At 42.2% G+C, this 16486-nt stretch overlaps 1 protein-coding gene across 2 annotated transcripts in view; it reads right to left on the bottom strand.

The window, feature by feature from the left end:
* The window catches only part of MAN2A2 (mannosidase alpha class 2A member 2), a 189543-nt gene that overhangs the window by 120773 nt on the left and 52284 nt on the right, over nucleotides 1–16486 (bottom strand). For both annotated transcript variants that reach the window (XM_040414113.1, XM_040414114.1), the window contains exons 2-4: nucleotides 11247–11401; nucleotides 5764–6021; nucleotides 3286–3430 (exon numbers count right to left, since the gene is read on the bottom strand). In XM_040414113.1, coding sequence (XP_040270047.1) covers nucleotides 3286–3430; nucleotides 5764–6021; nucleotides 11247–11378 — 535 coding nt within the window. In that variant the 5' untranslated portion in view covers nucleotides 11379–11401. The remainder of the gene's footprint in view (nucleotides 1–3285; nucleotides 3431–5763; nucleotides 6022–11246; nucleotides 11402–16486) is intronic.

The raw sequence follows: 16486 nt of genomic DNA, 5'->3' as shown, positions 1-16486 counted from the left end.
GTATTCAGATCCAGTTGTTGGTTTGAAAACTGCAGAATATTTTTCGTGGGACAACCCCTTTAAATATTAACAGCCTATATGTGAATATTCGATGTATTTTTATAACAGAAATTTACAGAAAATGGTGCACTACAATGGTAAAAGCAATTGACAATATATGGCTAAACCCTAAAATGAGACTTTCGCCAATATATTCTTATATCAAGAGCATATCGGAGCCCGCGCACCCCGTCAAGGTCTCTTAAAGTGGCACGGGACCTAACGCTAACCTACCTATGCCATATGGGCAATTACAGATAGGGGCATAAAGTCCGACACACAGCGAACAGCTCCCAGTTACCTCCAGTCTGAAATCACACATACAATGGGAGGAGGGAGGTGTGTGTCAGACTTTATGCCCCTATATGTAATTGCCCATACAGCACAGGTAGGTTAGCGTTAGGTCCCGTGCCACTTTGAGAGACCTTGACAGGGTGCGCGGGCTCCGGTATGTTTTTGATATACGAATATATTGTCAAAAGTCTCATTTTAATATCAGTGTGAGGGTTTAGCCATATATTGTCAATTGCATTTACCATTGTAGTGCACCATATTCTGTAAATTTCTGTTTTATATAGCCAATCACATTCGCACATTGGGCTATTCTGTGTAGGATGTCTTTGTGGTACATGTGGTCCTCTGCCGGCATCCTCCATTGCATGCATTTTTGCTCGGGATTCCTGTTAGCAACGGATCACATGTGCAGGATTTGCTCCCCCGGTTAGAAATGCACAACAGCATATGGGGTTTTGAGCATTTTCTGCCTTTTAAGACCACTTTATTCTGTTATTCTGTATTTTTATAACAAAAAAACTAAATTTTGAAGTCACTCCATGTATTCTACTTCAGGTCCTCGCTCTTGGTTTCAGACTAGCACTAGAGATCCGGCAGGCTGTTCCAGCAGGGAGCAGCCTGTCAGATCTCTGTGCTTGTAAGTGTTCGACCGGCCCTATTAACCATAATGGGAACCGGAAGAGATCTGGCCACAGTCAGCAAATATGCAGAGAATTGGGCGGAAGAAAACCGCTGTGATTTGGACTTTTAGCACAGTAAACAGCTTTGCTTGACTTCTCGGTCAGACCATTCAGTCCGGCCAGAGGTAAGGGGATGAGAGACTCAATGAGCACATCACACATGACACTGATAAGAGTAATGCTTATCTGTGGACATATTTATCTAGGCCTATCAAGAGAACAATAGAGCTGTCATAAGATTACCCAAATTATACTAATCTACTGTTTTATCTTTCCCTCACAGCAGCAATAAACTGACGATGGTTTACCTATCGATATAGGGGTTTTATCTCTTTGCTGTCTGATACAGAAGAACACAATTTTGTATTTCATTTACAATAGTATAGTACTGCAAAATAAAAAAGGAAAACAGGCAAAATTCTTTAAAAAACTGAAATAGAAATGTCCCTTTAACTACTCATCCTATGCGGCAGCAATCTTCTGTACAAGTTTTTATTTTTCTTTATTTTTTTGTGCAGCATTCATTACAGGAAAATGACCTGTGGTGACGTCACTCCGGTCATCACATGATCCATCACATGATCCATCACCATGGTAAAAGATCATGTGATGGATCATGTGATGACCGGAGTGACGTCACCACAGGTCCTGTTCAGCAAAGGAGACAGAAGGAGATGCCGGGCTTTGCGATCAAGTGGCTTAAGGTGAGTTAAATTATTTTTATTTATTTTTTAACCCCTACAGCGCTATTTTACTATGCATTCTGTATTCAGAATGCTATTATTTTCCCTTATAACCATGTTATAAGGGAAAATAATAATGATTGGGTCTCCATCCCGATCGTCTCCTAGCAACCGTGCGTGAAAATCGTACCGCATCCGCACTTGCTTGCGGATGCTTGCGATTTTCACGCAACCCCATTCATTTCTATGGGGCCTGCGTTACGTGAAAAACGCAGAATATAGAGCATGCTGCGATTTTCACGCAACGCACAAGTGATGCGTGAAAATCACTGCTTATGTGAACAGCCCCATAGAAGTGAATGGGTCGGTATTCAGTGCGGGTGCAATGCGTTCAACTCACGCATCGCATTCGCGCGGAATACTCGCTTGTGTGAAAGGGGCCTTAGACTGAGATACCTGGTTGATTATATCTAATATATGACAACCACCAACAGGTGTGCCCAGTTGTCAGTTAGCCTTCAGCAGATACAGAATGGCATGTTTTGCAGTTCTGTATTTTATTCAATAATATTCCTTCTCTCCTCTGCTGCCTCTACAGTTTTTGCCCGTGGAAGTTACAGAAATACTAATAGTTCTGCAGTTTGAGCATTTCATCTATGAACCAATAAAGTTAGGATGTGTACTATAGGTCCTGCCCAGATAGGTGAGTGCTGCAGTATATAGAATGGTGGAATGACTCAGAAGAACGGAGATGGTAAGATGTATATACGGTACATATCTTTATATTGTATCTTTATATTGTCTTCTTAATAAAACATGCGGAGGACATTCCAGTGCGCCTGGGCTAACTCAGGGAGGGAAGAAATGCAAATGAGCTCTTAGCAAGCTTTGCCTCTAAGGCTACCAGATGTAAGGCAGCTATCCCATAAGTCAATATACAGCTCTTAAAATAAGCCTTAGGACATGACTTGGATATTAAATAAGCCAGCACCTCATCTGCAGATAGCTGTTTCGGGGGTGATTGCCCCTCATCAGTGCAGTACAGAGAGTACTGGCTTAACTGGGTAGGAGGCCTGTGTCCGAGCAAGGGGGGAACTAACTCTCCTTAGGGAGAGAGCACCCCAAAATTCCAGAGGAGCATATATGGCCTATAACTCTCCTCACACTGATTAAGGTGCTCTCTCCCTAAGGAGAGTTAGTTCCCCCCTTGCTTGGGCTAACTCAGTAATGGTTATTTCAACATTATTCTCTATATGTACTGCAGCCATTTCGAATATGTCACCTAAACTGCTGCAGCCATTCTGTCAGCTTTCTCAACAATGCACTGAAAGGATTATAAAGAAATTTTTGCTACAGTTGCATCAGAAGCTGACAGTTTAAAGGGTCTGTCCAGGATCCCCTCTGTTTTGAGTTATCCCCCTTGCATGCTTGTAATACAAGAATCACACTTACTTTGTCTTCTAAAGTTCCATAACCCCCCACCCACATACCCAATCCCACCACAACAATGGCCGCCAGGTGTGAGACCTGCCTTCAGAATGGGGCAGTATGACACATTACACAGACAGGAAGCTTATTTCTTCTCTTACCGGGATCATTGTGTGAATGAGGCACAACAAAGACCTGTAGAGGTTCAGTGTCCCATTCTGCAGGGTCATACGTGATGTCAAACCCTTGTTTCCACACTCCTCCATCAACGTTATCAAAAGGCAACTGTGTGTAGATATCCAGCATCTGCAACACAAGCATTGTACGCCACTATGTGAATAGTACATCAAACAAAACAACTGACACAGTAACAAGAACCTCACAGCAAAGGGTTCACAGCATGCCACCTGTCAGACGTCACATCTATGGTGGCTTTAAAAGCTTTCTCCGCCTCTGTAAATAAGCAGATTGGTGAACCAACAAGCAAGTCATTTTTCTTTGCTCTTGTAACACAATGCTCGAGCTGGTAAAAGAAGGTTTCTGTTAATATGTCTGTGCGGTAACTTATCGGTTCACAACTTCACATTTACACCACAGAAGTTATAACCAATCACACACCATATTTACATGCGTTTAATACATATTTCACATGCCAAAAATCATTCATTGAAGAGTTTCACCCTAGCATTATAACTCTCTCTGGGTGTTACCACAATGCCCACCAGTCCCATTGACTCTAATAGGATCTAGTCACAACCAGACAAATATGCTCGGATCCGGCTAGACACAAAACGATGCAACATTTTTTCTCCGCCCGAATCCAAGCATGTGTGCCGGATAAGCGCCAAATCTCATACAGATCCCATTACAGTCAATGGGGCCGGTGGGCACTACGGAAACATCCGGCTATGCCAGATCCAGAGAGCTCCGGCCTGCTGTAGACCTGTACCACTAATGTGAACGAAGCCTGACTTATTGATGACCTATCATCAATATCAGATCGGAGGGGGGTCCTAAACTCTGCAACCCCAGTAATCAGCTGTTTTCAGAATTGTCAAAATGTATAAGGACCTGTATAGTCGCGGTGTCTGGTATCAGTGCTGGAGCTTGTGAAAACTGTTGATTGGCAAGGTTGCCAGGAGTTGGATCTCCGCCAATCTGATACTGATGCCCTATCCTTAAGCTAAGTAATGGAAGCATTTCACCGTACGTTATACTATGTATTGCTCTGTGTATGACAAATCAACTTGAAACTAAGTCCTGGAAAACTTATTTAGGAGAAATTTGCAACAAAAAAAATCATACACAACATGTCCATTCTCGGAATTTTATATATAACGAGAAAGTCCCTAGTTCAAAGGGTTAACAGCCAGAACCAATTACACACGGTGGAGTTACATAACCTACTAGTGTTGTGTAGTGGCAAGCAAGCCACCAGTGGTAGAAGAGTCCTATTATCACACATTTAGGGCTCATTCAGAAGACCATATGTGTTTTGCGATCCGCAAATTGCAGATCCACAAAACATGGATACCGGCCGTGTGCGTTCTGCATTTTGCAGAACAGAATGGTGAGCCCTTTGATAGAAATGCCTATTCTTGTCTGCAATTGCGGACAAGAATAGGACATGCTTTATCTTTTTGTGGGGCCGCGTAACAGAAGTAGGGATGCAGACAGCACACGGTGTGCTGCTGTCCGCATCGTTTGCAGCCCCATTGAAATGAATGGGTCCACATCTGTTCCGCAAATGGATACAGACACAAATATAAGGTAGTCTGAATGAGCCTTTACTTGCATGGACACTAAGGACCCATCAAAATCGCACCCGTAGAAACAGGTCATTCCTAAGGCTGGGAGTAAGAAAACTTGTGCTCAGTAGTGTACTGAGCTCTTGGCATGGCCATCTTGGAAAATGGCAAGTTCTCAAAAATATCTGTAAATGAAAGTAAGGGGAGAAACTACAGAATCTGTGTCTGTATACATACAAGAATTTAAGGTCCAACTAGCTGTTACCACTTGGAGGGTGTCCCTGCACATTGTTACACTATCCGATCAGGGCTGCCAGTGTCAGACTGTGCAGGGACACAACCCCAACTGGTAACAACCAGTTGGACCTTTTTCGCAGACGGCTGACCATTAATTTATAAACTTCTAGCAGGAAGAACAGAGGATGGCACAACACAGTTATATGACAAGATGCTCCAGAATTGTAGGTCCAACTGCATGTGTAAAGCAAGTAGACATGTCAAGAGAGGTGTAATTGCACTATATGGTTTAAACACCCTTGCAAGAATCACACTGCCTGAAAAAAGTTCTAGGGTACGACCAAGGCGTTGCACTCAACATTAGTGAATAATTCCCAATAGTTTTTGGACTAATTTAAAAATAGTATTGCAGATTTTGGGTTATTTTTTTGTTAGTTTGTGCCTTTGAACCATGCTTTCCCCACTGGCACCCTAATTTCTAATAACATAAACCTGCTATTTTTTCCACTATTTCATATGTTCATTGAGGTACAAGGTCAATAAGGGGCAGCACTAACATGAAAGTCACCATACACATCTTTCAGAAAGTATAATAGGAGTTTCATTCCACATTTCCATCTGAATCAAGCGGATTTCCACACGTAGTTCTTTTACCTGTAAATCGGTCTTCTGCCCTTTATTAACCACAGCAAATTGGCAGTCTTGGGGAGAAATAGAGTAGAAGCTGGGCCGTGGGTCTGGTGGAATCACCCAGGTTCCATTAGGAGTGTGATAGGGAAGCAGGATGGGTTGTCCATCAGCATTTGCGGTCAACTCCAGAACAGAATCTTTAATGTGGCTTATGATTTCATGGTTCTCCTCCAAAAGTTGCTCAAGTTGCTCTATCCGATTCTGGAGGACGGAAATCTGACTCTGCAGTGAAAAAAAAGTCATTGTTTTTGAACATTTGATTGATGGTGAATTTGCTTAACGTATATGTAACAGGCCGAACTGGATGGACAGATGTCTTTTTTTGGCCTTATATACTAGGTTACTATGTACAAATCTGTAGACACTACATAAATGAGGCTGATTTCCCTCAGCATATGTGTGTCAAGTAACTGCTAGGCTAGAGCTGCCTGGAGACCAAAAATTCAACAGTGTTGGATTTGTTTGTGAGAGTTGTGTTGCAGTCACAGCAGGTCACATCACAACTCCATAGACAAACATTACACGAGATGAAGCAATGCATGGTCGCCATGTAGCCCCAGCTTTAATCATGTCATATATTTAGAACGAGAATAGGTCATCAAGGTATGATTGGTGGCAATCCAATACCCAGTACCCCCACTGAGGCCATTATTTTCATGCATCTGTGTTTGGTACTTTAGATCTGCACTAGTCACTTTAACTGTTGAAGACATACATTCGGTAGATGGCACTGTGTTAATAAAAATGTAGTGGAAGAGCAGCCGTGCCTCAAGAAGCTCCGCAACCATTGAATTCTGTTGAATGATAGGATCTGAGGTTGGAAATAAATCAATCACACACCGATGACTATCCTAAGGAGAGCATCAATGTTATATCCTGGAAAACCCCATTAGTTTTTAGTCATTTATACCTACAGTCGCCAAGTGAACATATACTAGGCTTGTGCTTATACAAAGGCAAAACTGATCAAACAGAGATCAAGGGTAAAACATGACAGAAGGACAGAGCAGCAGTCACCGGGGAGGCAGCAGTTGAATTTCAGATCAACTTAAAAGCTATGGACACCTTTTTTATGATTGTATGTTACTCCTCTTGAGCTAAAATCATTTTAAATTTTTCTTTCATTTTCCTCATTTTGTGCTAAAAATAATTTGTTCAATTGTTGCTTATTTAAAAGTTTTCAGCAGTTTTTGAGATACATGCAGTTAAAAATCAGTCAATTGCAGAATGTCCCTCCGGAGTTCTGTCAGCTGATGGCTCATGTGATGCCTTATCTCTGATCTCCTGACCTTATAAATACTCATATAAGCCATATTCTTGTCAGTTTGATAAAAGTTTAGCTATAATCAGTGTTTATGAAGTCAGGAGATCAGAGATAAGGCTTTACATGAGCCGTCAGCTGATGAAACTCAGGAGGGACAGACTGCAAATTGACTGATTTTCAACTGCATTTATCTCAAACTGTTAAAAAAAAAAATGTAATAAGCAACAATACATTTTTTTTAATTTTAGCCCAAAGTGAGGAAAATGCAATCATAAACAAATGCTCAGAAGGTGTCCATAGCCTTTAAAGGCCCCTTTACATGGGAAGTAGCTTTATTAGGAACACTCATTCCGGATAATTTGCCTGTGTAAAGGTGCCTCCGATCACCTGCAAGCAAATGCTAGTTCATTGGGTGAAAGGATAGTTCAAACTCATGATTTCTGGACAGCAGATCATGCTGTGTAAACAGCAGTAGTGGTCATTGGTCCCCATACAGAGATTATTGCTGCGTGTAAATGCAGCTCCCAGCTCTTCTAAGGCCATTATAGCGAACAAACAGTTAATTTCTGATAATTGCCTGCTGTATCTGCTCCTGTAAAGAAACATTGATCTCATAATCTCTGTATTGGGACTAATGATTACTACTGCAATCACTCATCCCCATACAGAGATTATTGCTGTATGTAAATGCAGCTCTCAGCTCCTCTGACTGGCCATTATTGGGAACACACAGTTAATTCCTGATAATTGCCTGCTGTATCTGCTCCTGTAAAGAGGCCTTACAAGGGCTGAAAATTTTGTCAATTATTGGGAAAGAGCTATGAATGCTACTTCCTGAACTCTGCCCTGTGTAAAGGCCCTGTTACATGGATCAACTCAGCAGTCAATTATCAGGAATGAACCGTTGTTCCCTATAACTACCTATTTGTCAGAGGACGCAAGAGCTGCTTTTACATGCAGCAATAATAGTCTCTGTATGGGAGCGATCACTACTAAAATCGCTTGTCCCCATAGAGAAACACCTTTACATGGGCCAATTTTTGGAAATGAGCTTCCCTAGGAATGCTCCTTCCTAATAAATGCCGTGACAGTCGGCCTGTGTAAGGGGGCCTTCAGACTCCATTAGATAATGCATATTATCTGAAGTCCCTAAGTACTATCCTACATCTGTATTCAGCAGTCTGATTGCACCAAGTAGACGTTCTGGGAAGCAAACATGGCAGAGGATGCCAAAAGACATGCCAGACCTCTGCAACCCTAAGGCTGGGTTCACACGGGCGTTGCGGGAAAAGGTGCGGGTGCGTTGCGGGAACATGCGCAATTTTTCCGCGCGAGTGCAAAACATTGTAATGCGTTTTGCACGCGCGTGAGAAAAATTTGCATGTTTGGTACCCAAACCCGAACTTTTGGGTTAGGCGTTCTGTAGATTGCTATTATTTTCCCTTATAACCATGTTATAAGGGAAAATAATACATTCTTAATACAGAATGCATAATACAATAGCGCTGGAGGGGTTAATTTTTTTTTAGAATAATTTAACTCACCTTAATCCACTTGATCGCGCAGCCGGCATCTCTTCTGTCTTCTTCTTTGCTGTGCACACGAATAGGACCTTTGATGACATCACTGTGCTCATCACATGGTCCAATCACATGGTTCATCACCATGGTGAGGGATCATGTGATTGGATCATGTGATGTGACATCACCACAGGTACTTAGCCGGCAGCTCAACATTACAGAAGAAGACAGAGATCTGCAACTACGCGATCAAGTGGACTCGGTGAGTTAATTATTATTATTTTTTAACCCCTACATCAATATTTTACTTTGCATTCTGTATTCAGAATGCTATTATTTTCCCTTATAACCATGTTATTAGAAGGGAAAATAATACAGATCGGGTCCCCAGCCCGATCGTCACCTAGCAACCATGCGTGAAAATCGCACCGCATCCGCACTTGTTTGCGGATGCTTGCGATTTTCACGCGGCCCCATTCACTTCTATGGGGCCTGCGTTGTGTGAAAAACGCTGAATATAGAGTATGCTGCGATTTACACGCAACGCACAAGTGATGCGTGAAAATCACTGCTCATGTGCACAGCCCCATAGAAATGAATAGGTCCGGATTCAGTGCGGGTGCAATGCGTTCAACTCACGCATTGCACCCGTGTGAAAGGGGCCGAACCCAGCAATATCAGTGATGAGCCCTGAAATGCAAATGCGTCTCAAGGCAGTGAAATATTCAGCATGACTGTCAGTTTCAGTATGGCTATGGCACAAGTTTAAGGGACAGAAATAATCTGCATACAAGGGAGCACAGTGTTGGATTTATGGCTTAATCCAGCCAGGTGTGCGCCATGTAGCAAACAATGCAACGTTTCAGACTGTTTTCGGTAGAGCCCTTTATCCAGCAGACTCATGTGCACAAATGCCTCTTGGCAGGACACAAATAACAGAGTGGGAACAGTAAAATCAGTTTAAGGGTTCATGCACATGACCGTATGTATTTTGCAGTCCGCAAAAAACGGATCCGCAAAAAATACAGATGACGTCTGTGTGCATTCCGGAACAGCTGGCCCCTAAGAGAACAGTACTATCCTTAAATATTTGGACATGTTCTATATTTTTGCGGAACGGACATACAGAGACAGAATGCACACAGAGTAGCTTCCGTTTTTTTGTGGACTTATTGAAATGAATGGTTGCGCATACAGTCTGCAAAAATAAGTTCATGTGCATGAGCCCTAAGGTTACATCTACATGGGGGGGGGGGGGGTCTGCTGCATATTTTCTAGAACATAAAATCCAAAGCCTATCGGACAGTATTCCACAATAGGATAAGGGTACTTTCACACTTGCGTTAAAGTTTTCCGGTATAGAGTTTCGTCCCAGGGACTCAATACTGGAAAAAAACGCTTCAGTTTTATCCTAATGCATTCTGAATAGAGAGCAATCAGAATGTCTTCAGTTCAGTCACTCGTTCAGTTACAGTATTTGGCTGGAGAAAATACTGCAGCATGCTGCTTATATTCTCTCCGACCAAAATTCCGGAACACTTGACGAAATGCCGGATCCGCATTAATTTCCATTGAAATGCATTAATGCCGGATCCGGCAAAATGGAACCAGTTTCCCGGTCTGCTTTAAACATGTGAATAAAATAAATACTGAATCCGTTTTTCCAGATGACACCAGAGAGACGGATCTGCTATTGCAATGCATTTGTGAGACGGATCCGCATCCGGATCTGTCTACAAATGCTATCCGTTTGCGCACGGATTTCCGGATCCGGCAGGCAGTTCCGGCAACGGAACTGTCTGCCGGATCCTCACAACGCAAGTGTCAAAGTACCCTAATCTCTCCTACATGGTGCAGACTTTGCGGCAGAGTTTATAGCATAAACACTGTGGGTTTGCTGCAGATTTCACCTTCTGCACTGGGATTTGTGGGCATAATAGGGGCACAAAAAAAAACAAAAGGTCAAATTGGAATAATCAGCCTGCCTCTTGATCTTTACTGTATTTTTTCAATCTGATATTCCACAGCAGTGCTGTTTTTTCTTCTTATGTAGCAGAGTTCAGTTTGTCATTCAGATATGACTTTATATACCTAAACAATTATTTGACAAATTCCGCATCTAACATCTGTACAAAACTCACAGCTAGATCAATAGCTAAAGAGACAGATATAGAAAGAGATACAGTCGATAGATCATTGACACTGAGTCATCTTGTAAGAACTGTGAAATCAGGCCTCATGGTATATTTTCTTCCTCTAACAAGGAGCGAAGAAAAAGAGGTCGTGCAGAGGTGTATGGGAAAAAAGGCATTATGTAAGCACAGTGAATACATCACAGCCGAAAATGTGCCACTGCTCCATAAAAATGAAATATGGAGATTAGACAGCAAGTAAAAAACTGAAGGTCATAAATGTATCATTGTAAAGCCTGTCTAGAAGATCAGAACATAATTATAAAAAACACAGAAGGCAGCTCAATGCTGCAGTGGAAATATTTCATAGGTGTATATCACAGTGTATGTACACGTGAGATATAAAAAGCCAGAAATCAGATCCCAGGGATAGTTCAATATGCAAGTGACCTTCAATTCTTTGCTCACAGTCCTCCATGTCCTTATGTGTTGATGCTCAATGGTTAAACATCGATTGGCATCTTCTCCTACCCTAGGAAAGTTGCCTCCGTTTTGTCTCCTGGGGGGATCGTGTTGCACTTTGTCCAGCATAAGATACAAAGAGAAGACGGCCACGCAGAAGATGGCCGCTCCACACACAGTCACCTGCTTCTTCAGTTTCATCCCTGGGAGCTGTAAGAACAGACCTGGAAGTAGATCAAAGGAAACCACATCATTAGAGCGTTGCTTTATGGAAGAGTTTTCCAGAATATTTTTATGTACAGTATTTATAATCAGCTTTCCAAAAAGACAACCACAACGTAGGATTATGTAAGAGAACACCTCCAAAAATGCATAATTCTACTGATTCTAGATTTACTCGTACAAATGGTTTCACATTCTTATCAGATCTAAGTATATTAATATCAAGTGGATTGAAGAGAGCCCTGTAGATGGTCTTAATGTGGTCCCCTAAAGTATATGGAAATATATCCTTTAATGTAGTCCTTAGATGAGGAATGTGTACAGAGACCTAAATCACTTTTTAATCAAATTTATAATGGCCTGGAGCCCCCATAGAATTGAAATAAAAGTGTTGACAAAAACTAGGAATTGTCAATGGAAAGCACAGAAAGGCTTATCAATAGCATACCTAACCTCACAGAACCAGGACATTCACTGGGTTACAAAATAACTCCACCAAAAACTCTGCTCTAATGCAATTTGGACTTCAGGGTCCATTGACAAGACCCTAGTCCCTAAAAATGGAGAACTGAAAGAGTAGAGATGAGAAAAGGCCCCTTTACACTGGACAACTCAGCAGGCAATTATGAGGAACGAGCTGTTTCTTCCCAATAATTGCCTGCTCTTCAAAGGAGGTAAGAGCTGCACTTTACATGCAGCAGTCATCTCTTCTGAATGCTCATTCCCATACAAAATCAATGTTTCTGGGCAGCAGGATGAGGATTTGGGTGTCTGCTTTCACTTGATGAATGAGCATTTGTTCATCAGGTCGGCAGCACCTTTGCATAGGGCAATTATCAGGAATGTGTGTTCCTAAAAACATTCTTTCCCAATAAATGCCTGGATCAACAACCAATATAGCCTCAATACGTCTACAATAAGTTAGCTATGTTATGTTTATTGTGCTGGGGGAAACCTAACGTTATCTACAGTATACACATATGTTATAATTTTGATGAGCAGAGGAGATCTGAAGGCGATAAAGCTATATTAAAAACTATTATCATTGAAATATTAAAGACTTTGTCTCATATGAGACATTGGTAGCAGTGATGGCCAGTTCACATTGTTCGCCCGCGAACATATGCGGGCTGCCATCTTTTTTCACAAACATCACAAACATCACTAATTGGCAGTATATCGCTAGGATATGCCACCAATGTCAGGTAGGTGCCGGTCCCAGAATGAGACCCCTGAAGTGCGCAAGAAACAGCTGCTCATGCACGGCCGCCGCCCATTCATTTCTATGAAAATGGGAGTTTGGGAAGACCCATAGAAATGAATGGAGAGTCTGCTGCACATGTGCGATGCGTTCTTCTTCAGTTTTGGGGGCTTGTTCTGGAGATACAGTAGTTGCGATATGGCAGATGAGACAACCACTTCAAGTTAACATTCAGATATATTATGTTATATGCAGTATTTAGCTCTTTTTCCACATAAATCTTTAAGTCAGAGGTTTTATGCTTAAATTATACAAATTATACTGTCAAAGTTTTACATCAGGTGATATTTTCAGAACATTTGAGGCAATGTCAGCTGTCTTGGTAAGATTTTCTCTGAGATATACAGGTAATTATATGAAATACAGATCACCCATGTGTACTACCAGCTCAAAAACTCATTTGGTCCTAGCTTAGACTTTGTAATTAAGATAACCTTAGTGCTTTGCATATCACGCTGGTCATTCTGCTTGCTCAGCCTACAGTATGTAAAATAAAGGATCTCAATCAACCAATTATATATATACACACACACACACATACACACACACAAACACACACACACCAAGTACAAACCGCAAGATTATGCAAATCGGGGAAGTAGCAGGTGTCACTAAAATCTGCAATAGATTCGATTTTCAAGCACCTAGCTTCAATCTGTGGCATATGGGAGGTGCATTAAAACCAGCAAAGTTTTTATAGCCACATGAAACCTCAAAACTCGGATCAAGTCATGCAAGATAATTGTGTGATGCCTCCTGTTTATTGATGTGCCAGTTGTCATCACAAACTGAGAGGGACAAACCCCTTGAACCGAGAGACTGCTACATGCCTAGGCTGAGATGTCAGCACTGTTCAACATTGCGTGTCCTGGTGAATAAAGACAGGATGTGACTGAAGCGTCGACGTTCAAATTTAATTAATGGGGGTTTAACATAAAGATTGCATTAACCGTTTAGGAAATACTGCCATGTCTAACATAGGATGGACATATTTCTTGCATGATTTTCAAATATACTTTTTGGAGCATTCAAAGGGGATGCCTCAAGATGACAACTTCTGTTCACATATCCGATAGGGTGTATACACACCACGGAGGGGGCCAGAACGGAAAGCTGCTCTGGCAGAAACAGTGCTTCCTAAAAATTTTTTGCAGATTTCAAATTAATGTCTAAAGTAAATATATTTGGCGCACAACTCAGGTGACTGAAGCGCATTTTAATCCATTAGTGAGATAACTAATTTTAGCCTTAAAGGGAATCTGTCACCAGCGACTCTCAAACTGCTTGCATAGACACATAGCTGTGGTTCACCTGATTAAAACGCTGTTTTTCTTTTGCTTATATGAGGCTCTGTTTCCTTGTTATAATACTTTTTCTTAATATGCAGATTAGGCCTTTCATGCAATGAAGGCGTCACCATTGCTCTTGTTGCACCCAAGCTCCTCTCCTTTTTGTGCCAGACTCTCCCTCACTGCTTTGCCACTGCTTGGCCCGGTCAATCAACACTTCCAGAGAGAGACTGGCCACAGAAACTAATGGAGCCTGGGTGCTACAAGAGCAATGGTGATAGCCCTAAAGGGGTTGTCCGAGTTATTTTTTTGTTCTTTCTATGTTTCTAACTAGGCAAATATAACAGCTTTCCAATTAACTCACTTTATCTCCAGTGGCTGGTTTCTCAGATTTCACTGAGGGTCACATGACCTCTGATGTCAGCTTCTCTCCCTGCTCTGATAATGTTCGTGCACAAGCCTGAGAGATCTGTACACTAGACGTCACTGTGCTGGCCACGCCCCCCTGCACTGCCGGCTGCTGCTTATTGCTCTCTCCCAGGATTCTTAACCCCTTCAGCTGCACAGACTCAGGGCTGAAGTGTTTACTGTGTAGCTGCAGGCAGCGAGGAGACAAATGCTGGGCACAGGAGCTGAAAGAGAAGTTCTGCAGAGCATTGCAGGTAGGGGGGAGATCCTGTGTGTATTAGCAGTGTAATTGTACAGCTAGGACTTGTAGTTCATACATACAACATGCTGCTGAGTCTCCCAGCAGGCAGACATGTCACTCAGGGCAGCTCTTGTATTCACTCCCTTAGCAGTGTAATTATGCAGCTGGGACATGTAGTTCTACACATACAACGTGCTGCTGAGTCTCCCAGCAGGCAGACATGTTACTCAGGGCAGCACTTGTATTCACTCCCTTAGCAGTGTAATTATACAGCTGGGACTTGTAGTTCTACACATACAACATGCTGCTGAGTCTCCCAGCAGGCAGACATGTCAGTCAGGGCAGCACTTGTATTCACTCCCTTAGCAGTGTAATTATACAGCTGGGACTTGTAGTTCTACACATACAACATGCTGCTGAGTCTCCCAGCAGGCAGACATGTCACTCAGGGCAGCTCTTGTATTCACTCCCTTAGCAGTGTAATTATGCAGCTGGGACATGTAGTTCTACACATACAACGTGCTGCTGAGTCTCCCAACAGGCAGACATGTTACTCAGGGCAGCACTTGTATTCACTCCCTTAGCAGTGTAATTATACAGCTGGGACTTGTAGTTCTACACATACAACATGCTGCTGAGTCTCCCAGCAGGCAGACATGTCAGTCAGGGCAGCACTTGTATTCACTCCCTTAGCAGTGTAATTATACAGCTGGGACTTGTAGTTCTACACATACAACATGCTGCTGAGTCTCCCAGCAGGCAGACATGTCACTCAGGGCAGCTCTTGTATTCACTCCCTTAGCAGTATCATTATACAGCTGGGACTTGTAGTTCTACACATACAACATGCTGCTGAGTCTCCCAGCAGGCAGACATGTTACTCAGGGCAGCTCTTGTATTCACTCCCTTAGCAGTGCAGGGGGAGGGGCAGAGATTGTTTTTATTGCAAGTAAACAAAGGGCCAGAAGAGAACCAGGGAAATGAGGAAATAGATTATTTTTTGCCTAAAACTTGCTTAGCTTAGTTATATATTGCTGACCATCAGATTTACAGTGCTATATCTTTTTTTTTTCCATAACTCGGACAACCCCTTTAATGCACAAAAGCCTAATTTGCAAATAAAAGTATCAGGAACTGAGCCTCAGATTAACCAAAGAACATTTTTAGTTTTCTGACAACATAACTGTGTGAGGGCTAATATATTACATATTTCTCTTTAGTGATAATGGTTATCACTATTACTGTAGCGTGTAACTGGTATTGATGGAGAAGCAGGTCCGTATATTGGGTAGTAAAGATATGATATGAACAGGAAGAACAGTGTAAAATGGAAACTTTTTTGATGTTTGTGTGTGGGGGGTAACAAGTGTTTGGTGTGACTTATTTCATGCCGTGATCTGGATGCTGGTAAACATCTGTTTTTTGGCGTCAATAAATAGCCTAATTTGGTGCAGTGGGGTGATGGGTAAGCGCTCACCTTCTGACTCCTCTCCTGAATTAAAAAAAAGAACCTATATGTGGAGATGAGGAGATAGGTAAGATGCAGAGAAGTCCATGTTACCTTCCCCCTGGGACCATGTGAAAGGATGGGCTGCTTTAACCCTTCATATCTTGAGCTCTGTAGCAGCTATAGATATGGGCCTCGTCTTGTTTGAAAACTGGCATTACCTCCTCTACATCAGGAGATATAGCCTTTAGAAATATGATCAAGAGTGATAGCAACTCAAAGCGAAAGCAGGTTTTAGCAGCTTTCACTTCCAGCCTGATGTCTAGAGGCTATATCTCCCAATGCAGAGGAGTCGTCGTCCTTTTTAAAGCTTAGATTGCCAAACAAGATCAGGCCCATATCTTTAGGCCCTCTCGCTCACTCTGCTGAGGCTGAACTGTT

Source organism: Bufo bufo, chromosome 1, assembly GCF_905171765.1.
Source record: "Bufo bufo chromosome 1, aBufBuf1.1, whole genome shotgun sequence".
In the NCBI taxonomy this organism is placed as follows: Eukaryota; Metazoa; Chordata; class Amphibia; order Anura; family Bufonidae; genus Bufo; species Bufo bufo.
The sequence above is the reverse complement of the archived record's forward strand: the minus strand, read 5'-3'. Positions and strand labels throughout refer to the sequence as shown.